Source organism: Orbicella franksi, chromosome 6, assembly GCF_964199315.1.
Source record: "Orbicella franksi chromosome 6, jaOrbFran1.1, whole genome shotgun sequence".
In the NCBI taxonomy this organism is placed as follows: domain Eukaryota; kingdom Metazoa; phylum Cnidaria; class Anthozoa; order Scleractinia; family Merulinidae; genus Orbicella; species Orbicella franksi.
The window spans coordinates 25,512,592-25,536,906 of NC_138150.1; the positions used below are offsets into that span (position 1 = coordinate 25,512,592).

General features: G+C 38.2%; 2 protein-coding genes across 2 annotated transcripts; both read left to right on the plus strand.

Annotated features, from left to right (window-relative positions):
* The first annotated feature begins 2,290 nt into the window (after positions 1-2,290).
* On the plus strand, positions 2,291-18,478 carry LOC145489321 (WD repeat domain phosphoinositide-interacting protein 2-like). The gene is made up of 17 exons (XM_081468282.1): positions 2,291-2,445; positions 2,544-2,626; positions 5,556-5,659; positions 6,211-6,276; positions 6,675-6,731; positions 7,363-7,402; positions 9,912-9,973; positions 10,442-10,477; positions 11,447-11,539; positions 12,133-12,203; positions 12,302-12,409; positions 13,657-13,732; positions 14,312-14,369; positions 14,579-14,606; positions 15,166-15,273; positions 15,366-15,402; positions 16,208-18,478. The coding sequence occupies exons 1-17, from the start codon at positions 2,375-2,377 to the stop codon at positions 16,439-16,441; spliced, it is 1,332 nt and encodes a 443-aa protein (XP_081324408.1). The 5' UTR covers positions 2,291-2,374; the 3' UTR covers positions 16,442-18,478.
* LOC145489320 (ankyrin repeat and SAM domain-containing protein 4B-like) lies at positions 18,477-24,014 on the plus strand. The gene is made up of 2 exons (XM_081468281.1): positions 18,477-19,547; positions 21,218-24,014. The coding sequence occupies exons 1-2, from the start codon at positions 19,384-19,386 to the stop codon at positions 22,449-22,451; spliced, it is 1,398 nt and encodes a 465-aa protein (XP_081324407.1). The 5' UTR covers positions 18,477-19,383; the 3' UTR covers positions 22,452-24,014.
* The last annotated feature ends 301 nt before the right edge of the window (positions 24,015-24,315 follow it).

A 24,315-nucleotide genomic window follows, 5' to 3' on the forward strand; every position in this document is an offset into this window, starting at 1 on the left:
TCTTATTTTTTGTCGCAAGTAAAAACTAAATTAAAATTATTTGAACAAGAGTCGATGACTCTTCGAGGCAAAGTAGTAATATTTTGCTGAATTCACGCGATATAACTTCAGTTCAAAGATTTCCCATTTTGCGCATGATATGTCCTCGAATTCTTGTTTTGGCTCTTACGAAGAGGGGGTGGGGAGGGTGTGGGGTGGAAGGAATTACTAAGAGAAGATGAGAAGACAAACGGGATGCCTGACAGAAAAAAGTTCTACGGAAACCCCAAAGCTCCTAACACATCCCTCGGTGGTTGCGGACACTTGCGGAACCCTATCTCCTCCGAGGCTCGAAGGTTGGTTTGAATTTTTGGGACAAGTCCCTGCGACTACTTCCTCAAAACGCTTCGTGCGAACTGTTCGTCCCTCGCAGGCGTTCGAACGTTATTTGTAGAAATCCGCTGTGCGAGGTGCGTGCAGGTGCAGACACGATCAGTGTTTCGGCTCTATAACCATAGCTAGTACGTGTAATTTGTGATAATCGGTATTGACATAAAGGTCCGCACACACGAGGGGACTAGTCCTTGCGACTAGTCCCTGCCGCAGGGACTTGTCCCACCTTGCGGGGTCTGCGGAGAAGAGAGCGCTCCGCCTACTATCGATTACTAGCCAGTAACCTGCGTGTTTATATATCGAAATACCCCGAACTTCGTGTCAGTTCACTATCGTTAGCTAGTGGATGGCGCATAGATTTTGTCACCGGGCCCAAGTGGCATGGTTTAGAGTAACCTGCGGTCACACCCTCCCTTAGGTTTAGAGCCGGTCGTTCTCTGATAGGTTACCGATTTTGACTATTTTGGTCTTCAATTGTTGATGGTTTCTCTTTCTAAACTTTTGTGAAGTACGCTGGGTAGCCTCGGATCTGTCACGCCCCTCCCCCCTTCCGGTCCACGCCCAATGAAGTGGCCAACATTAAAAGTCCCTGCGATTTAGGGTATTTGAGAATATGCCGTGTGGGTCCATTTTGGGTCAGAGCTCATTTTGGTTTCCGATAGGGTAATAGGACGAGTAAGATTTCAGGGGCCAGCCACACATATGTACACCTACCCCTAAATTTTTGGACAGTGGAAGGTTTTGCAATAGCTGAACTTTGAACAGAAAAACAAAGCACTTTTTTTTTCGTAATTAAAGTAAGCGATTGCAAAAAAGGGGGAATTTACGGTGGCTGAACGCAGTTTTTGATACTATGTTTCATTCACCTTTTCTCTAAAACCCTTGATCCCTCGGTCGTCAAAAATGGCAGCAAGCAAGTTAATAACACAAACTTTGGTTTTTTGATGGTTAAGCTGACGTATGTGCCGTTGCCATGGCAACATGAATAAATATAAACGGGTCTTTAAAATCGGCTTTGTTTATTTGCAGAAAATCTAATCATTAGATTTTCTTTATAATTTGCATGCAACAAGTTTGTAACGATTCTCACAAGTTAACACCATTTTGCTAATAATTTAACAGAGAGATCTTTAATTATCCCTTGTTGATTGTTCACTGGAATAGCTAGCATTTCCTTTGTTAAAGTTCAGTTATTTTCAATACTCCAGTTACTTATTTCCTTAAGTATTTTCGTGCCAAATTTCGTGAAATTCTAATGAGTGGTTCTCGAGAAATAGGCGCATTTCCGAGAGTGCAATTTTCATTCAATCGCAATTTTTTTACTTACTACGCATGCGCTGCATTTAACTAGGTTCTTTCGGTAAGAAAGAAAAAGCTGAGAATTGCTGGGTTCTTTGCATCGTTACCTTTTCTAACATATCTTTGTAATAAAAGACTAAAGCGTTGCGTTCAATTATAGAGAAAAATAGCACAGATACTGCGGGTGTTGAGTAAATAAAATGATCGCTCCATTGATGGCATGTTTGTTTTTTGCAATCCTTGTGCGCGCGCTGAATTGCATCAGCAAAAGCGCAAGCGAAAACTGTGTTCGGCCACCTTAAGGACATTGAAGGACAAAACAATTTTCCCCTAACAAATAAAGAAGCCTAAGCCGTGTATTGCACTGTAAGAAAACACGACGGGCATTGGAGAACGCGAGAGAGAAAACACGCGTAATACACGGCTTAGGCTTCTTCATTTGCTTTATGATAACGTGCTTTTTCTATGTTTTATACTTGACAAAACATGGGTTTTTGAACAATCAGAGCGCGCGCAGGGTCCCATCTATATTATAAATAAATTTAGAAAATATTTGCTAAGTGCATTGTGGGTAAAATTGAAATCTCTGAATCAGCCATGCGCATGTCATTAGCAGGTTTTGTTATTGTTGATAATGTTATAAACTCCTCTGCTAGTCTGGTAAAAATCAAGAAAACTGGAGTGAAATTCTTCAGTGTCACCGATGAATCTCGCTGCTTATGGCGGAGATCCAACGGGGAACTTACTCTGCGTTAATTTTAATCAAGACTGTAGGTAAGCGATTCTACAAACGAAGAAAGATGAGTCACTCTTTGTTCATGTTTCTTCATACATTTTGACTGCTTGTCTTCTTGCATCTCTGTTTTCTTTAGTTCTCTGGCAGTTGGATCAAAAGTCGGCTATAAATTGTTCTCTTTAAATTCTGTGGAGAAGTTAGAGGAGATTTATGAATATGGTAAGTGCTTGGATGTAAGAAGGGCAATGCATTCGCGAGGATAACTTTATAGCCTATGTCGTCATTTTCGTTTATCTTGCAGTGGTATTTTAATAACATCGTTTGTAATTATTGGTTTTCAACCTTTTCATGACGGCAGTCATTAATTGTTGGAACAGGGTTACAATAAAGGCCAGTTGTTTTTAAGGATTTTATTGCGTGAGCTGCATTTAATCGTAAACAAAAGAATAAAGCCTTCCTTGATGCTAACGATCAGCTGATTCCGAAGTCTTAAATGTGAAGGACCCAAACGGTTTTTTTGTTGTCCTTTTTTTGTCACGATTCAGCGAATCTCTAATTACTGTTATTAATAATTTTCTTTTACCATAAGCATGTTGTAAGGAGTCATTTCACTGACTTACATTTAGGTTTTTGACATTTTAACTTCGTTATCATCATGACGATCATTATTTAGAATACACACTGTAGATTTACTGCAATAAATGTGAGCCTCAAACTGATCGATGCACGTCCTTGAAGTAAGGTCCTGTCAGAATAGGAGGGTTATCTATGTCCCAGAGATGCCATGACCTAAGAATCAAAATACGGGAGATAACCATTTTTTTTACCCTGAAAAAGCTGCTTAAAGTAGATCTCTGCCAATTATCTTCCAAAAAATGGATCAATAAATCCAAAATTTTCCCTCAAAAATGCCAAATATCTGCCAGATTATTTTTGAAAAATGTTTATTATGCACTTTCATGTTAACAGTCCAGGGCTGGGTTTTTTGAAAGTCAGTTAATGAGGGTCCACAATAGGGTTCTCAGATCCCGCTTTCCTGACCATTTTTTCTTGTTAATCCCACTATCCCGCCCTTTTTTGCCTGGAAATCCCGATCCCATCCACTTTTCAAAGACGCTTCTGTGTTAATTATTAATTTGTTACATTAATAGTTAGTTTAATTATTAACCCAGAAACTTTTTAAAAATAGATATCGCATAAAAGATAAAAAAAGAATTCAATGGCTAGCATATAAGTTGGCACAAATGATTGTAACGTTTCTTTTTGTAAGTGGTTTATTGTTATGTTGTCTTTTATTCATGTATCAGTGAAAGAAAAAGATTGTTCATTCCCATATTTAAGAGATGGCCCGTAAACACACTTGATAGTTTCTTTCAAAACTTTCAGCGTCTTCACTTTCCTTGAAATCTGACCTCAGAATGTTTCTTTCTGAATGAAGGCATTCCTGTTTGCGCATCCTTTTCGTAATATATGGTGACACAATTTATAATGTTGCATACTTCATTTGGTAAATCACTATCACTGCCACTCAGTGTGGCCATCCTGGCCAAAAACAAGACAAGCACTCTAGAAAAGGTCGAAAGACTGAAAAAACTAGAAAGGATCGTGGGGCCAAGATTACAGTTGCAAGAGTCAAAAATGTCAGAAAGGAACAAATGTCATTGATGTCGGAGCTCAACACAAATGATAGCCTGTGTAGCTTGATGGTTTAAGCAATTTTTAATGCAGCTTTGGTGCTCATTATCACGGCTTCGCTGCTTTCTTATCGTACTCAAATTGCTTAAAAACGTAACCGCCAAGCTACGTAGGCTACACAAATGATCGCAATAGGACTCAAAGAGCTCATACAGTCCTATGATACTAAACGATAATGAACACATTTAACAGAACCTGACAGAGTACAAAGCCGTTACTTTTCACTCTGTTATTACTAGAAACCTGACACAGCTATATGTACAAAAGGTTTGTTTCTGCCAACTTGCGTTTTTTTGCACTGGTCAATAACAATTTATGAGGTCACGTAAGAATTGAAATCCCGTATCTCACTCTGTTCCCCTTGCGAATCCCGCATCCCAACACCATAAAAACACGAAATCCCGCTCCCGCTCGTAATTGTAATTCCTGCTTCCCATCCCTGTTTTCAGCTCAAATCCCAAATATCATGGCGAAAAAAAGCCAAATCCTGCATCCTGCCAAACCTATTGGGGACCCTCGTTAATGCTAACCCTGGATTAGACATTAACCAAGGTACAAATTTTTCTTGTATAAAAATGTTCTTCACTGTTTGTTTATTTTTTATTTTTTTTTTTGTAATTTTCTGTTCTTCACTGTTCATGTTCTGTGTAGTTTGAGATTATTCAAAATTAAAACTGAAGGACAAACAATAGAAACGGAAAAGTTGCAAATTTGAAATAAAAATTCTTGCTAACCCTAGGATAGCTTAACCAAACATTGAACAACTCAGCCCAAGAGATTTGGTGATCTGTACAGTAGACTGGGAGGTTCCGTCTGTATCCAGGAGACTCCCAGATAATCTGTGAGGGTTGTCATAGATGATGCGCCCATCTAAATCCCAAACGTTTTGATTTCTTGTTTATTTCTGAAGGTGTTTACAGTGCTATTAGAATATCAGTACACAAGTCATGTCATTTGCCATCATTTTTATTACCTGCAATTGGCACTGTTTCAATACTGTGCTGCGTGTCATAATTTTACTCTGGTGGACCTCTGACTTCTCCAGACCTATTTCCAGATTTTCAAATTTTTATAATCCCACTCCCTACTCAATACTAATGCTGAGCTGTTTGGGAAACTGACAAAAGTTGGAGTAACATGGGATGTGAAAGGAGATTACCGTGTTACAACAGTGGATCACTTTGACTCGAGTACAGAAGTTTTGGCCAGGGCTCAAACTCAGATCACTTGAAATGGAGTTGAGCCTACTAATGAGTCAGCCATTGATGTGCCTGCTAGAACAGCATATCTTATAATTTATTTTATCGTGTGACTTCATGTGACATCTGTAATGCCAGTAGCTTCAAATGATTATTAAGCTGCAAGATAGCAACCCTTTTTTCTTCAATTCAGCTCACCTTCATTTCGAATATCTGTTGGTGTTAATTATGGTGCATATTTTTCTCATGTTTAGGAGAAACAGAAGATATTTGCATAGTAGAGAGATTATTTTCAAGTAGTCTTGTAGCAATTGTCAGCTTGTCTGCACCTAGAAAGCTCAAAGTTTGCCACTTCAAGGTAAAGAGAAAATTTTAAATCACCGTGTCTGTCAGTACCCTGTATGTGAGCAACATGCAAAGTTTCTGTCTCTATTCATGCAACATCATTCTCTGATTACATGATGGTAGGATAATTTAAAGTTTATCATTTTTTAAAAATGGTTAGCGATTGTTAAACATTGCATGCATGTACATTGTATGTGAGGAAAATATAGGTCTTTAAACTTCTTCCAATAGCAACTATTGAATCTTGAGTATTAGATGAAACACCCCAAATCCTGGGTGGAAATATTAAGCAAAGCACCCCCACCCCCTACCCCCCACCCAAACAAGCATTTTTAAGCGTCATCAACTTTTCATTATTTTTACCATTTGCGTGGTAATAATTTTCTTTGAAATAGTTTACTCTATATTTTTAACCTAGCTGGAACAAACTTTGTATAAAACTAACCAGATCTCCTGCTTAAAAACTGTTAGAAAAGTCATCTTGTCTTTCCTTTGCATTGAAAGAAAACTGCAACTTTAATCTTTCAAACAAAAGCAATTTTTATCATTTCCTTTGTTTTGTAGAAAGGCACAGAAATATGCAACTACAGTTATCCCAACACAATCTTAGCTGTCAGACTAAACAGAGTGGTGAGTCAATACTGGTACATGTATAATGTTGGTGTGGTCAATAAGCTAAAAATGCTGTTTAAGGGCGAGGCTATATTGAAGGATTGTAATGTAATGTAATGTATACTTGATTGGCCACTCCCCATTGGGGCTTTTCAGGACCAACGCCAAACCAATAGTTATATAACCAATAGTTATATTTTAATGTGAACATTGTTCAGAAGCTGACAACAAACTCATTGGGCAGGTGTGCTAACTAAATGAATTTTCCATCCTTGTATTGGAAAACTGTTAGTTAATGTATCTTGAGTGGTGAACGTATTATATACAACACAGTAGGAGGGGAAATCTGATTCTCTCATAAGCCAATTCTTTTTTTGTCCTTATTTTTAAATGCTATTTACTCACAACTTTTTCAGAGGCTGCTGGTTGTGTTAGAAGAAAGTTTATACATTCACAATATTAGGGATATGAAGGTAAACAAGTTCCTTATTATTTAGTACTGACTGCTCATTTCTTGTGGTAACCTTTAGCTCTAAATAAATGTATCACATAGATTAGTGCTTTAAATGTAACACAACCAAGTATGAGGTCAAACTGGCTGGAACATTGGCCAAGTTCTTTTTTGCTCTTAATTATTGAGGACTATAAACAAAAAAAGAAACAAAGCCACTACCCAGGCATCTTGATGAAACAAGCTTGGTCAATATTTATTAAATGCCTTAATATTTTTACTTTATGGCATAAGGATCATCATTTTCTTGGGGGGAAGCAGAGGGTTAAATCTCAAGTGGGCAGGATAGCTCAGTTAGCCAATCACAGCACAAGATTTGGTTCATCTTCCCCATTTCGGAAGCTGGTCACATAACAATTTATTTAAAGTTGTCTCTCAGTTACTATATGAGCAGTGATTGTTCAATTTTGCTCAATTTGAAGCTATCTTTGTTGCCAAAGTGTCTTGTGATTTATCACCAAGTTTCATTCATTTGATAACCTTTATGACAAGCATTTTCTAGGATACTGTATTGATGACATATTTTAACACGTGCTAATAATTTAGCACTGATTTCCATTTGTAACTTGCAATATTTGCTTCTCTTTTTTCAGGTTCTACACACAATAAGAGATACACCGCCTAATCCATCAGGTTTGTATATGTTATTAGAACTGGTTATTTTGTTCATCTTTACAGGTCAGGAACAGATTAGTACAGATGGCAGTGTAAAATGTTTAAGGTTACCGTATACCTTCAGGGGTGTCTCACGTGCAAGTGATGTAGTGCATGCAGTTTAAGCTGTAGTTACCTAAACCCCATATCAAATTAAAGCTTATAGAGCTGGCTATCAAGCCATACCAAGAATTTTGAAATAAAATGAATTGTCAAATTTTTCATGACCACTAAATGTGAGTGCTCGAATCACCTTTCAAAAGCTCCAAGTCAAAGCAAATTTTGTTTTTCGCCAATCTTACTTTTTCCTCGTTTCAGGGCCCAAAGTGCTTAAAAAATGTGTCTGCGTTTTGGCATATTCAATTGTAGTAATAAGTTACAGAACATTTTCAAAATAGGATTTTAAAAAAATGTGGTGTGATCGTACAAAAATCGCTCTCGAAGAAAAAGTATTTCAAAATTTGCAATTTGCAGACACGTTTTTGTAATGTACATGTTAAACTAGCTACTGTCCAAATTTGAGGGCAATTGAACAAATTCTCTTTGAGTTATACATGTAACTCTTTAAAGTGTCTTCTTCAAGTGAAAAAAATTATTGAGAAAACAGTGCTGAGAAAAATCTTCTGCTTCACAAACAAACTCTGCCCGCAAACACCTTCAACTGGGTTCTCAGATAACTGAGCCAATCAGTGTAGGGAAAGTTTACTACCGTTAACCTCCTATGAAAACTACATGTGAATCTCCAAAAAGCCCTTGTGTTTTGCAATGCGCTTAAGGTGCCAAAGGAGGTGAAATAATTTTTCTGTAGCTCGGTTTTTCTTGAAGCTGATCTGGCAAAATGGGGAAGACTAAAAAGGATATGAACGCTAGAGTGGCTGAGCGAAGAAAACAAACAAAAGAAAGCACTATGGAGCGACTGTGTGTGGTCAACTGTACATGGATAATATCTTAAATGGTCTCATTGAGTCTGATGATTTGTCGATATCGGACTCATCAGAAGAGTCTCTGTCAACATATCCCTGTTATTGCTGTCAAGTTCCAAAATTTTTACAGAACCTTTCTTTTCTCTTACCACGAATTTTTTGCCCGCCTTATACGATAGCTATAGCTTCATCCGCGTGGCGAACTTTCGCCTCTTCACTCATTGATGTATTTTGATTTGTTCTTCGCCGTTTTCACTTTTTCAAACTGGTTTATGTTTTTAACATGATCTATGTTTACTTATAACTTAATAGAGTTATACATAATACCAAAAATGCTTGGTACTTAGAGCAACAATGCTGATCAACTGAGTAGCCAATTCATGACATCTGTACAGGTAATTCCCACAAAAATCATCTCAGTTGATTGCATATGTGCCATAGGGCTGTCAATCAAGAAGTAAACTTTTACTTCTGGCGAAAACGAAAAACCGCCTTTTCTCCACCAGTATTTAGCCTTTCAAAAAAATTTTCAGAAATTAGAGATTATTCTTTGACCACTACTTTGACCCAAAAAGCCAAATCTGAAGAAAATTGCCGACCCAAAGGTATTCTGTAACCTTAAGGTGATTCCTCACATTTGCATTGCGCATCCTTACTGCGCATAATTTATGGTGTCATTAGCATGCGTTTGTGCACGTGCACATTGAAAACATGGTGGATTGCCTTGATATTGAGTTCTGTCAGTTGAAAAATGGCTATAGCTCACTAACGAGCTCGGGCACCCCAAATTTTTTTCCAGTCATTTTAATCAACTTATCATTAGCTTTGCGTGGGAAAAGACTGATCTGATTTCTATTGTTGAAAATGGAATAAATAAGGAAAATAGCAGCTGCACTGTAGTCTTTCTATTTTGCAGTTTGATAGCTGTGGCAAGCAATTTGGTTCCAATATTTTAACAAGGATTCAGCTGTCTGTCAAAATCAAACTTAAAAAGTTTATTTGTGTCCGACACAAGTATTGACTGTAGTTTGAGGTGTGTTTTCATGAGTCTGGGCTCACAAAGAGTTTACGATAACTTGGAATGCATTCTTGTAATAAGCATTAAATAATGCTAAAATGGGACATTTTTAATGCCTCATTGCTCCTTAACGAGCATGGGCACCCCCTTTTTTATTTTATAATTAAAGTTCTCATATGATAAATATTCAGTGGACAAAATTTGAACAAAAATCTATAGGCAGTTTTATTTCAGGGGAATTACCTTAAGGGGTAGTGAAAGATATCAAGTATTAAAACTAGACATGAGAGGGTGGCAAAGGGATTAATCCTAAGCCACATGGTTAAAAGAATTTCAATATTTTTTTTGAATAATGTCTCTGCCTTTAGAGGCAATAGAAGAGTGTTTTCCATGACGATGTTGAAATACATGTAACTTTGGTTTAATATACAGTCACACTGTGGAATAGCATTTTTACTTTAATTCATATTTAAAAAAAAAAACTAATTTTGACACAAATTGTTTAAATTTAGCACAGAACATTGCTGAAAGGTGTTCTTTTTCTTAGGTCTATGTGCTCTGTCTGTCAACTCTGATAACTGCTACCTTGCATATCCTGGAAGCAATCAGGTACACATGTATCTGAGCATTTGTGTTTTTAATCCTTGTTTAATTTGAGGATAAGGATAGAGTCTTTTTTTAATGCTTGGGAGGCTAATAAATAGGCCAGTCCTTATCACCAGATTCCAGAGGCTGCTCTTACTAACTCCTGTAGGGTATTGTTCTTCCCCCTTCCCAGATGGGATACTAGTTCATCACAGATACCCCTTCCCCACTAAAACCTTGTTTACAGATCTGTGGCCTTAACAATTTTTCAGTAATCATTTGTAAACAGTTTGAAAGTACCTTGCCCAAGAACACAGTGCAGTGACCCGAGCCAGGGCTCAAACCCAGACCACTCAATCCAGAGCCCTGATCTGAAAATGCTCTAACCACTAAACAATTCCACGTGGTGGTACTTCATTAAAATAATAATGGTTACAATTTTGATAAATTTAAATATCAATTTTAGTTGTTGTAATTTTGTTTTGTTTACAGATTGGTGAAGTCCAGATATTTGATTGTGTAAATTTGGTAGGTAATGAAAGTGATGTCGTGATTAAAGACTTCCACAGTTTTGCTTTCCCTGAATCAAAATCAGAACTCAAGCGCTAGCGTGTCTCTGGCAATCAGTTTGTTTCAAGGAGAAATACGCGTGTACTATTTATATGTACCTTGATAGGTGCAAAGATGATAAATTGTACCTAATATTTCTGGTTACCTATTAGACATGCCTGTAATAACAGGAAAATATAGAATTGCAAAGTAAAGATACTGTTTAAGATGATTTCTGCAGAACATTCGAGCTATAATGGCAAAAATTAAGTTACCAGAAAAACCTCATGGCATGGTAATATTTTGAATACAGTTAAGAAGAACTTATCGAGAGAAAATTGAACTTGAAGTTTTCTATATTTCAGTTAAAACAGACGTTTCACGTTAGTTCAAAGCACAACACACACTTCAAGCATTCTTACGAGGTTTGACATTAACGTTCTCGAGAATGCTTGAGAATTTAATTGCAGGGTCACTTAGAGAAATTAACGAAAGTTAGTTGCTTTAAATAGTATTCAAAAAGTTACTGTGCTGTGAGCAGATTTTTAGTAAATACTTTTTGCACTTATTGCTTGAACTTTGAGCGGAATCCATCTTAACAATTAGATTATGAGCTCGAGATTTCTATTGCATGATAGATGATCAGGGCACAGCCTGAGTATATAGAAATCAAGAGAGAATAATCTAATTGTTTCAGTACAAATCTACTAGTCATTCAAAACTTTATTGAAATCCTCCTCACAGACACTTAGAAAACGCCAAGAAGCGGCTGTCATTTTATTAGCTAGGGCACACTGCTGTGCTACTCACTATGTATCACAGAATAGATAGTGAGTTGTGTAGCCAATCAGAGAATGGCATTTGTGCTAGAACACTAGTAGATTTATACTAGCATTCCATAGAATCTTGTATATTCAGGCTCTCCGGTATTTTGTTTTTCCTTTTTAGAGGGCAGTCACAATGATTCCAGCTCATGATTCACCTGTAGCTGCCATGGCATTTAACAGTGCTGGCACAAAGCTATCAACAGCATCAGAAAAGGTGGGAAGTTCTTTTTAGTAAATTAGTATTAAAAATGCATTTCAAACCACTGGTAGGACAGTTTCCTTACCTGACATGTCTACAGACGTTTTAAAATGAAATGATTTAAAATATAAGGTATTATTATTATTATTATTATTATTATTATTATTATTATTATTATATTATTCTTACATATTCTTAACCCCACTAAAAAGAAAACAAAAGAATCACCCTTCCCACGCTCACCTAAGAAGTGACACGTGGAAAAAAAACCTCCCGCCACAGTATCTAACACTAACACACTTCTAAGACTTGTGGCAGATGCATTTAATAGTATTCCGTGCTTGAATTTGGAAAAGATCTAACTTATAACCACAATAATTGTAGGCTTGAATATGTGATAACCGGATAGATCACTTGACGTTTTTTTAAAGATAACACTGTGTTGTAAGCTACTGACTTCCGTTTTATCCTATTGAGGCCAAATAGACTCCCCCACCCCCACCAAAAAAAAAAGCAAGAACAATTTATTTCTCCAGAACTTTATTCCCTCCCAGGCTCAATATAAATGAACGGTTACTAACTGATATAATCTGTTTTTTTTTCTGCAGGGAACAGTTATTAGAGTGTTTTCAATTCCAGATGGAATAAAGCTTTATGAATTTCGACGAGGAGTAAAACGGTATTACAGACTTTTTACCTGCTCAGTGGTATTATTTCATTCTCAACATAGTGAAGGTATAATATTGACAATGTGATTATCCTTGTGTGTTCGTTTAGGTGTGTTACCATTAACTCACTGGCATTCAGTCATGACTCGCTATTCCTGTGTGCCTCAAGCAATACAGAAACTGTACACATTTTCAAACTTGAAGCTCCAAAGAACGAGTAAGTACTATCTGCCTCTTTTTTTTTGGAAATATCCGAGTTTCAGCCCCAAAATTTGATTGAATTTTTGTGTACAAGTCAATGAAAATCAATCAGAGAAAGACTCTAAACGAATCTTTGTAGAGCTATCTTAAGGATTTTGGAATTTTTCCAGGTCGAAACTCAAATCACAGGGAAACCTTTTCACTAGGCTACTTTCAAATTTATTTCACAGGATAATGCGTCAGTCAATTCCAGCAGTGCCCATCCCCCCCCCCCACCCCCCGGGCTAACCCCCGGGCATTAGCATTTTTTTTTCAAAAAAATGGGCAAATTTCCCGGGGTGGGGACACATAAGCTGTCTAAATGCCCCGGGGTGGGGACGAAGAAAGAGGGCAAATGCCCCGCACCCGGGATTGTCGCCTTCCAACACCTCCGCAGTTTTTCAATTAATCAGTGAATAAAACGGTCAACTGTTCAGTATTTTAATGCAACGGTAAGACTTCAAGGACAACAGTACGTGTTAGTTGATTCTGATTATATTTATTTCTTTATATTTGTTTTAAACAGTTTGCTAGAGGATAGCTGGGATTGCGGCGGACGGCATTCGCAGGCTACTTTTTCTGTGAAGAATCAAGACATTTTAAACGAAGATGCATTGCATTTTAAGTTCGCAGGATCTGTCTTGAAGATCGCATCATTTGAATTCGCAAACCTTACGTATTTTAACTCCACTTTCATGAATTTAAAAATGCTAGGCTAGGTTTGAATGCGAAATGCGAAATAGTCGTGTTCACGTCAGTGATTGTTTTGTGATAAACAAAATATAGTTCACCTTGTCGCTTGTATTTATATGCTTACAAGTAATGAAGAAATATCTAAAATTGAGAAAACATACCTTTAAAAACATCTGCAAGTTTCTCTAGTCCCTGACGAACAAGCTATTATTCAACAAACGCCTCGTCTTTCCTGATGAACTCATCCATGGCACTTTCCAAAACACGTGTGTCGAATGCCCGGGGGTCGCCCCGGGGTACGCAAATGCCCAGCCCCCGGGCAGCGATAAAATTGCGGATGCCCCACCCCCGGGACTAACAACGTGAGCAAATGCCCCGCGGTTGCCCGGGGGGGGGGGGATGGGCACTGCTGGAATTGACTGATGCATAACTTTTGTTTATTTTTTGCTATGTATTACTATATTTCGCTAATGTGGAGTTTCACCTTGTTAACGTGTACCAACAATTCTTGATCGTTTCTGCAAATTCTAGGCCTACAGATGAAGCAGGCGGTTTGATGGGTTATTTTGGCAAAGCGCTAAATCCCAGTAGCTATCTTCCGGTTCATGTAAGTATGTGTTGGTGCTTGGAACACTGTAGTCGAGTTCCGGCCTGACCCTCTCTCTGTCAACGCTACGTTGCCTGACGGAGAGAAGGCTAGAACTGGTCTAAGAACAATGCAGTTAGGAATTTAGTCTGTACAGATATAAAAATGGCACGGAAGGTGGAATACACTTTGTTCTCAAAGTGCGATTTCGTTCACCAAAACTATCTTTTTAAGTTTTTCTCCAAAACTCTCTGAAAGGGGCTAAGTCACGGTTTACGCATCTTGAAGAGGTTTTGCCTAATTTTTTCAAGTTCTTTGTTTGTAATCCGTGTTTATAATCGTCTCCATCCCTTACCATCCTTTCTTTATGGTTTATTGTTATCTCTTTGGTGTTTTTATATCTTAGTAAACTACTTTTTTTGGTAGCTTTTTTTTGTCCCTTAGTTCAAAAATAATTTTGCCCTTAGCCAAAATAACTTGGAGTAGGTTCAACTTCTAGCTGCAGAACTTGAATTTGGTTTTCCGATTTACGCCTGTGTCGCTGACCGTACTGGAAAAAACCTCTTTCTCATGTCTCAATTTCCTTTAAACCATTGGCAGGTCGCTGAGGTTTTCAACCAAGAGAGAGCTTTTGCTAGCGTCAGATTACCACAAGCAGGTACGGTAGTAACCTGGAGCTTATCTCAGTTTCATCACAAGTCTGGTGCTCTCTTAGCCTAGCAGAAGACTATTTTTTTGCAAGTTATTCGCGTGGTTTTGAATTTTCCCGATATTAAGCTTGAAATTATGCTGACTTGCTGTTGTAAGTGCAGCCTTGTTTGTCAATTTCCAAGTATATCGATTAATAGATTTTCATTTTTCTTCCAGGTCTTAGAAACGTCTGCGCCATAGCAATGTAAGTATATGAAATAATTTTCTCGATCTTATTAACAATTCATCAAGTAAAAGCAAAGAAAATGGCAACCCTGAAGGAGGTTCGGATACCCGGTCTAAATTAGCATAGATTTTGACGATTTTACTTCTCCGTTGACTCCTTAGTTTTTGTTTCAATTGAGAAGACGTTTTCTCCAGCCCTCCCAAAATTTCCTCACAAAGCGCAATAAAATAATTAGAATTGATCTCTGACAGTACTTACAGTATAGTACCCACTATCCTTTTGGACATGAGTTGTTTTTTTTTACACGCTTTTAAAGGAGCTACGTCACGGTCTGCGCATCTTGGAAAGTTTTGCCTATATTTTTCAAGTTCGTCGTTTGTAATCCGTGCTAATCTTCTCCATCCTTAGCCATCCTTGTTCCTTTATGGTTAGTTATTATATCCTAGGTGTTTTTGCATCTTAGTAAACTACTATTATCAGGTTTTCTTTCATTTAAAGGTAATTTTGTACATGGCCAAAATAATTCAAAATACCATGACTGAGCTCCTTTAATTACGACGTTCCCTCTCCCCCACAGGATCGGCAAGCTCCCTCGACTGCTAGTGTCAAGCGCAGACGGTTACCTTTACATCTACAATATCGACCCCGAGGAGGGAGGGGACTGTACGCTTCTCAAGCAACATAGGTAAGGTTCTGTATTTTGTTTTAACAACGCTACGCACAGTTGGTTTGCTTTTTGGTGTATTTTCAGTTTTACGTTTGATATTGTGTTTTCAGGTTAATTGGTCAAGCTGAAGGTCTTGATAAACCCTTGGTGAGTAAAACTCTAAAATGTTACGCCTTTCATCCTTTTTCACGAAGAGCGAATTCCAAAAATAAAAACTGTTGCCGTTTTCTAAAATCAAGTATCATGAGATCCTTTTGTCTACTAGAAAAACAAGAATGTTTTATAACATTTTTGCTGGTTTAAAACTGTTGAACGTTCTTTGAACGTTGTGTTCACCGATTCGCATTCATAAAACACTGTCAGATCGAGCCCGTATTTCCAGGCTCATAAACGCTAATCCACAATGCGGATGAGTTAACCCGCAGTCCTTGTTTCTGTCGTTTCGAAAAGAAGGAAGGAGTAAGAGTCAAGGGTAGAAGGAGAAGGAGGAGGCGGAGGAGGCGGCGGCGGCGACGACGACGACGTGGCCCAGTGGTTAGGGTGCTTGTCTTGCAATCCTCCTCCCTGCCATTTGATGGATTTGTGTTGGGTGTTCCTCCTCCTCCACGTTTTGTTAATTCAACTAGTCAGCCTCCAACCAGTTGGGATTTTTATCAAATTTCTGTTCAATTTTCAATATTTGTCTGGTGATGTAGTGTTCACAATTAGCCAAGCAGTGCTAAATACCTTGGCACTCTGATACTTTTTGTGATTATCAGAGATGTTTAAAGTTTAATGTGTTATGCGAAAAATGACGGGAAACATGTGATCATGGATAACTCAGATTATTGATTTTGATAATCCTTCTTTGGCTTACTCTAACTTTGAAGAACCAGCTTCAGAACATTACTCCTATTCACCACGAACTAAGCAATAAAAATGAGTTACTTAATAATTGCGTGGCTAATTTCAGGAAGAAGAGAACTCCCCCACAGACCCCAGTTCTTCTCCATCAAACAAGGAAGAAGAATCCCAAGACACGAGAGCCCGGGCATCTTCACAGACCAGTCAAAACTCTCCACCTTCAGGAGTAGCCACGGGTGATTTTTCCCAAACCGCCACTGCCTTTGGTGACCCTCAGGGATCTGGAAACTTGAGATTGGATGACGAATCTGAGTACCCACCGCTGACCGTACATAACGACTAACTTCTCCGATATAAAGCTTGGTATTTTTTTCTGAGCTTTTAATAATAAAAACCCTGTGCAGACGGTCTTGGTTTTTATTACCTTTGACGCAAAACCGTCTGTCTCGTGTTGAACATTCGATTGCCATTTGGTGACAGTTTTGGCTCTTCAAGAATTCTTCTTCATTTTATTGCGCCAAGTTTGCCAACAATGCTATACCGTTTGATGTGTTCTGCACTTGACCAAACAATAACGCCAGAAAAATCGTCGAAAATAGGCGATCAGTGGAAATTTTTTTCGGAGTAGCGCCAGGTTTTACAGCGAGTTATAAAAAAAAACCTCCCTCAAGTTGCAGAAGACATTGATTTTATTTGCTTGCATGTGAGCGAGAGTTTTGGGTAGGAAATGGCAAATAGCATTTTTAAGTTATAAAGTTGATGTGACAAGAGAACATGTATCTATCTGATTATCCAAAGTCCTTAATTAAAAAAAAAGACATATATTGTATATGGCATAAAATTGTTGTCTTAGAGTAACGAAACAGTTATAGCAAGATTTGTTGATTGTTTTGTTTGTGGTTTGAGGCCGACCGATACTTGTAAAATGGGTTGGCGAAAGTTATCCCGCTAATTGTTGTTTTTTCCTTGAAGGAGCCAAATGATAAATTTGGTTCATTGTTGATATAAACAGCATTTAAAGTGCCCAGTCGGATATAATCAGGTGATGAAAAAGCTGGCAACAGTCAATATGATATCACCACTGGCATTAACAGGTGCCAGGTGACTGTCAGCCAATCAGATTGTTGTTATTTGTTGTTATTAAGACCACCCTCATTCCCACAAAATAGTACACAAGCTGGGGCGAAGCTGTTTTCTATGTCTGTGCAAACTCGATACACGAGAGTCTAGAGTGACAACCTTCTTTGCAACTTGTTTAATCCACGTTTAAGACAGTCGAGAAACACCCGAGGTTTTGAAATTGTGTGTGAAGGAAACGACGTCTTGGGAAGAAATTTCTTGCCGATCTCACGAGCTACTTACATTATGCAGAAGCAAGTTTTGGTGACGAAAGAATACATTGTGAACTACCCGAAGCAAACGCAGAACGCGGTTGCCAAATTAAAGAAGGGAACTTTGTTACCCACAGATCTGGTAACAAAAGTTGTGATTGTGGAAGGGGACTCACAGTCATCTCTAACAGCGAGTGAATTGGCTGAAATACTGGACATGCAGGTTGGAAACCACACTAACAGGACCAGAACGGCCCAGTTATACTGACGAGAAGACAGCGGAGGGAACTTAATGGCAAGCTGTGTTTGTAAATATGTTACCAGGGAGTCACAAGATGATGGCCTTCCCACACAATTTGAACATTTCTGCTGTGAAAATGAAGTCCACCTTGTCTTGAAGAACAGCGGAGATAACCATGCTTGCAAACATTGGGTTTGAGAAATTCACTCCACTGTTACCGAGAGCAAGTCAGATTAGGTTAATCCGCCTTGAACGTTATGAAAAATCGCACTTCTGTTTTTCAATGTTTCCTTTTTTCTTGTACTTTGTATCGGTGATAGTACACTCTGAGGCAAACCTCTTTTCAATATGACAGTGTGAAGCCTCCTGAAACACGTGTCGATTAACACACAACCTGAAAGTTTGTTTTGCCAACTAGTGGCCAAAACCGGAAAACAGAGACTAGCTTTTAGGCCCGCAGCTTAGTCATTCGTACTTGTTTTTCTCCAGTAGTTGATCGAGTTTTAAATATTTAATGCATCTAAAGAATATGAAATGTCGCCATGCATGACACAGTTGCATCATGCAGTTGGAGAGGCGTTTCTCGTAAACGATGGCCGTGTTGTGGAACCGCCAGATCGACTGGACAAAAGCTTTGTGGACATATAAAAGCGGCGACGAAACTTGATGAAGATGACATTTATTATTTGAAATAGACTAATTATTTACATCTGAATAAATCATGAAGAACTATTTTTTTAAGGGCCATAATTATGAGATAATGTGAGTGGAGATAGTCATGGACGAAGAGATTGTTTGGGGGGGGGGGGGGGGGATTACGCACCCCGCCACTTACATGTGTAACCCTGCGTATAATTTATCAGAGTACTGCACCATCTGCTCGACGGAAAATAACTCTGATAAGAATTATTAACTCTAGTCTTCCACCATTGTTTTAGAATCATTGTATCGCAAACAACCCACTAGTTAGCTGGATAGTTGCTACATAAGCAAATCTGTTTCCTGGTTGTTTTATACTTTCGCGTTTCTTCTCTGCTCGTGTGTTTGGGCGGAGTGGGTTAGGTATGCCATGGCGGTACGACAGTTTATGCATTAGCAAATTCCCATAACTAACAGAAGGGGGGAAGTCTTGAAATTGGAAAGGAGAATTCACATTTTGAGATTGCGACTGGATTAATGGCTTACAAAAAATATAATAGTTCGTTTTATTAGGACTGCGAGATACCTCAGTCGAGAGACAATCGAGATGTGCATGTACAAGATATTAAAAGATATTTATGGTTCTGAATTCCACCTGTCTCGTCAAGTCGTTTATAAGGCTAGATTTTCCGCTCAAACTAAGCATTTCAAGCACGCTGAGAGGAATAAAAGACTCAAAAAATGTCTTCAGGAACCAGAAATAATATGTCACTAGATTGCCAAAAATATCAGGAACCTCGAACATGCACGAGTTGTAAAAAAAATTGGCCGGCGACTGGAGAAAGCGGAAATTTGCGGGACTGAATATTCAAGACAATACCCGTATAGTAGTTTCCCAAAGCATTGTGGGATTCATTGGAGTTACCTTTGCTGACCAGCAGGAAACGAACACACAACAGTTCGGTGTTAGAAGAAGGCCATTTGGGTAAGCGGATATTTACTAGGCGGTCTCATATTACCCAAACGCGCGGGAAATGCCTTGAATGCTTCGATCGCCCTGGCCAGCTTGAAGTGATGGGTGATTTGTATCACAAAGCGGCTCGCGATAGTGTTCTTGAGCTTCTTAGAACAGCAACCAAGCGGGATGCAAATCGAAGAGATGAAGATGGAATGTCACCAGTGCATTACGCCGCGAGTTGTGGAAATGTTGAGGCGCTTCGACTGCTGGTAGGAAAGGGGTAGGTCTGTACAAATTAAGGCATCCATAATTTGGCGAAAAATAAATTCGATTCGCTTTCCGAATATTGTTCTTTATGTAAGCGATACAAAGGACGGTTTCTTAACCGTGTTAATTTGAGCTTTTATTTTGTTTGAGAATGTAGGAGTAAGGGAAAATTAAAAGCTTAAAGTTAGCACCTGCCTTCTCTGGCTCAAAAAAATTTGCGGTGAAAATATAAGATTTAAGAAAATGAAAGAGAAAATGTATTCCGCCTAGTATCTTATTGTTTAATATTCGTGTGCGTGAATTAAAATTGAATGTTCCACACGAAAATTTAGGAGACGAAGATCTTGATTAGCAGGGGACAGCCATTTCCAAAGACCATTTCTTCTACATAGATTATTTTATTGCAAAATGATTATTTTATGTGTATCAGGACGTTAACTTATCAGGAGAACGGATTTTCCGCGAAATTTTGTACGTGTTCAAGCTGTAACCATGTTGTAGATACATTTGTTAACACGTTGATTATTCATCTGTTTACACAGTTAGTAAAGGAACTTACGCTTAAGTTATTGACGATCTCAATGGGAGTTTTACTATACCTTCCCTTAAATTATCTTTTTTTTGCATACTGAACCAGAATTGTTTACGCCGGTGAAGGCATCTCTCTGTTTCACAGTTATTCTGCTGTATGGAGATCGTGGGAACTAGTGAGGCAAATTGAAGTGATAATTAAGCTTTGGAAGAATCGGGAAAAAGAAACGTTAAATAAAATCGAAAGATAATTTTTCTTGTCCCTCGCTGCCTCTGGAAGTTGCAGCTGAAGTAGTTTAAAATGTCATGTTTATTAAAGAAAGTCTTTCATTTTACATTGCGTGTTCTGATGATTCAAATTCCTGTCGTTTCTTATTAAACGTTATGGATCATGGGGTTTCAACTTTTAAGTGTCTCTATTGTTACTATAAATTGTTGTTTTTTCATATTTCATTGAAGAAGCCATTTGAAAGGTCAAGAACATTATTTTAGTTGATCTTAAATGACTTCACAGTTAGTAGTTAAGTCTGCACTTAAAAATGGGGCCTTGCCTTAACTAAGTTGTCCGCACTTCCAGTTTTGTAACACGAAGCCGAAACTAGAGTTGTCTTTACTCCCAATGAATTAGATGCTCTAGACTATTGCATGCAGTGAATACTAAGAGTCTTATGCACGTTTGATATACCAGTGTGATTGTACTTTTACTAGCAGCCAGTAATTATTTTTTTCCAAATGGTAAGGGTTTAGATGGTGGGGCTTAGCCTCCCCATGTCTAGTAGCACAAAGCAACTTTAGACAAGTATTGTTACCCACACTAAATGAGATGCTCTAAGCCATAGCGGGTAGGCCCCCCACCCCCCACCTACATTTTTGAAGGTCGCACTGACAGTTTACTGTTACCCAACTGTACTCGTGGGAGGGGAGTACAAAAACTGCCTTTGCATCGAGAGTAGCTGATCATGAGAGAGGGATCATCTTTCTAAAGTATCTATGTATTATCTAATTTCAACACAACACAAAGATGTCAGTAATACCAGCACTCAAAGGGTACCACTCAGGTCTTCATGAAATACATTAAACAAGTGAAATTGTAAAAAGTGATACCCTCTACAAAAATCTCTCTTAAAAAGTTTATCATAATTCTTTTTTTAGAGGAGAGCCCGACAGGCCAAACCAAGATGGTGCAACTGCAGTTCACTTAGCTGCTAGTTGTGGACAACTCAACTGCTTGAGCTTCCTCACTAACTTTGGTGCCAACATCTGGGCTCTTGACAATAATGGACGAACTCCTCTGGAAGAAGCTGCACTCCATGGACGCATGGAATGTGTGCGTCATCTAGATGGCCTCATTTCCATTTACACGATGCGCAATAAGGAAGAAGTAGACAGGCATAGAAGACAGGCCAAGAAAGACATGATGAAAAGGATAAAAAAGCAAGACAAAAGTATTCAATCTAGAGACAATGCTTATGAGAAGAAAGTTGCAAAGGAAACACTAAGGGCAAGGAGCAAATCAGAAAATGATTATAATAGGAAAGATTCGAGGAATGGAAATGGGATGTCATTTTCTCATCGAAAAACTGAAAAACCATTCTCAGAATTAACCAGCACTAGTCAGTCTCCAAAAATGTCTGACCAGAAAAGTATGAAATCTTACTCATCCGAAACTTTTCAATTTGGTTCTAAAAATAAAAGAGTAATGGGTGCGTTAAGATCAAAATTCAGTTCAATGCGTAGCTCTGATGAGGAGCCCAGAATGGTCAGTCGAAAGTCACTAGAGGAAGCCGGCTTAGTCCACGGCATGTCACAAAGTTCACCTTCTCTATTGGATCAGCTGGAGTCCAAAATAGTTGAAAATCAACATCAGAGTTTAGCCTCTGAGTCTGTTGATCCTCATGAAGTGGAATACTCAGACTTGGCATTTGGACATGTGGTCAAAAAATTTGATGACAAAGGCAACGTCACGACACACGTTCATTATGTGCCAAAAAGTTCTGCCAAGATGAAAAATGGCAGTGTGGCAAGCCGAACTAGCCACAGTAGTCAACACACCAGCTTAAGTAGCCAATTGAGCTCATCATTCAATGACATTGGCAGTTTGAAATCTATTGATTTTGAGGATGATATATACTCTCAGTCAGACATGGCAACAGAAAACACAGCCAGTAAAACACTGGTTACCTTTATGGCTTCCCTCAATTTGGAACAGTTTACCACATTGTTGATCAGAAAAAGCATTGATCTGAGTACTTTGGCATTATGTACTGACGACGACCTAAAAGACATAGGCCTTCCTCTTGGCCCAAGAAGAAAAATCCTGGATGCTGTCAAGAAAAGAAATGTGGTAACAAATCATCCAGGACCAATGACAGACTCAAAGATATAATTACATAAAAATCTACGCAATTTTTATGGCCCCTTATTGGTGTAGAAGACACAGGACATGTCGCAATAGAGCACTGCCTCATGCGATCACAAAATTATCTATTGTTTTCCTCATTCTTTTGACCTTTCATTCTGTATTGTGTTACATTAACCGTGTCATCTACACTAAGTAAGAGCCGTTTTTATCCAGTTCTCAGCACACATATTGGTTATGGCTGCGGGGAGCCTTCAAGTTGTTGAAAAACGGTTACCAGACTTTCTTTCCTGGTTTGGTTAAAATTTTGAAGACAACAAAAAGGACCAAAGATTTGGCCTAAGGTGGTAATTATGCTTAGACCAGCCCTTCAGTTCTGAATGCTTACAGGCAACATGGACACAAATTGATAATAATAAATACTGACTTACAGCTATTAAATTTCAATGCCTGTATACTTGAAAAAAAAGTTGAGAGAAATAAATGAATAACATGAAGCCAGAATTGTCAGAAGTGGCCAGCTGGCAAACTGTGCTAAACTTTGGGAAAATTCAAACTACAGAAGTCTTGAAGGAGATCAATTTAATTTATCATTAATTAATCGTTTCTAGTGAGAAAATTCTATAGGGGACTGGTGAAAATCACTGCATGGTTATAACATTATAGTGACATAAATGTATTGCTCAAAGAGCAAGCTGAGAAACTGGGGATCGTTTCATTTGGATTGCCCAAGTTTGTGTAAGAACTCTCAATCATTAAGACTGCTGACAGAGCTGTAGCCAGAGAAAAGTTGTTTGAGGCAAAGTCCATGGTTTAATTCTCTTCCTAGGTACTTAGCAATGTTTTAATTTCTTCCCTCAAAAAGAAAACCAACAATATAAAAAAATAACCATGGCAAGTGTCTCGGTTTGACTCATACTGGCTACAGCCCTGGCTGTAACACACAAGATCAGATTGCCATGCGTATTATTTTTGCTGCAAATCGCAGAATGTGCTCACAGGATATGCGTAACAGGCTATATCTGCTATCCTTAGATAGACGGCGGTGTTTGAAGCTACAATTAGCGTTTAAGATCGTACACAATGTTCACTGTCCGCACCAGTTAGAGGAATATCTTGTTAAGAGGTCTGATCTGCATGGAAGAATACTTGAAGACTCAACACTTTTAAACATCACACCAACTAAAACGAAAATGGGTCAGTCTACTTTCAAGTGTGATGCTGCACGAGAATGGAACGGATTACCAAGAGAGATCAGAGAATTAAACTCTTTCTAAGTTTAAAACATATTTTTAAGCATTTTATGGATCAAGACCGTATCAATCATGTATGTACCGTAAATTAGGTTCAATTTTTTGCTCTTTTGTTTGTTGTTGTTGCTCTTCTTTTTAAATGCTTGTTTTTACATAATCTCCAGAATGGTAATTTTTAATGTAAATGTTTAGTATATATATCTTCTTGTTTTTTTTTAAAGTACAATTTTATGAATAGCTGTATTTTATATGTAAATGCTGATCACCAGTTAATACCAGTGATCCAGTGATCACTGATTGGCCTTTCAGGTTAAATAAAGTCTTTTATTTTATTTTATTTAATGTGTTCATTACAATACACAATGCCATTGTTACTATCACTTTTTTAAGCTATTAAGTTCTTTCTGTCAGCCTTGCTAATATGCATGGAAAAAAGTATCTGGAGGATTTAATCCAGGATCCTTAGAACCTATGGTAGAAATGGTATTCAGAGCTATTAATAATGCCCTGTTTGCAATATTCATGGTCAGTATTCATGCACCTTGATGAAACTGTTAATTTCAGATGGTAGAATTTGTTTAAATAATGCCGTCTTTTATGGAGGGACATTAGCTGGAGGTCATTTACAGAATCTTTAG

Excerpts from the sequence above, each read along its gene's own strand:
- LOC145489321 (XM_081468282.1), top strand. The coding sequence starts at position 2,375 with ATGAATCTCGCTGCTTATGGCGGAGATCCAACGGGGAACTTACTCTGC. Across the intron at positions 2,627-5,555 it reads AGAGGAGATTTATGAATATG|GAGAAACAGAAGATATTTGC; the intron begins GTAAGTGCTTGG and ends TCTCATGTTTAG. Across the intron at positions 14,370-14,578 it reads CGTCAGATTACCACAAGCAG|GTCTTAGAAACGTCTGCGCC; the intron begins GTACGGTAGTAA and ends TTTTTCTTCCAG.
- LOC145489320 (XM_081468281.1), top strand. The coding sequence starts at position 19,384 with ATGGGTGATTTGTATCACAAAGCGGCTCGCGATAGTGTTCTTGAGCTT. Across the intron at positions 19,548-21,217 it reads CGACTGCTGGTAGGAAAGGG|AGGAGAGCCCGACAGGCCAA; the intron begins GTAGGTCTGTAC and ends TTCTTTTTTTAG.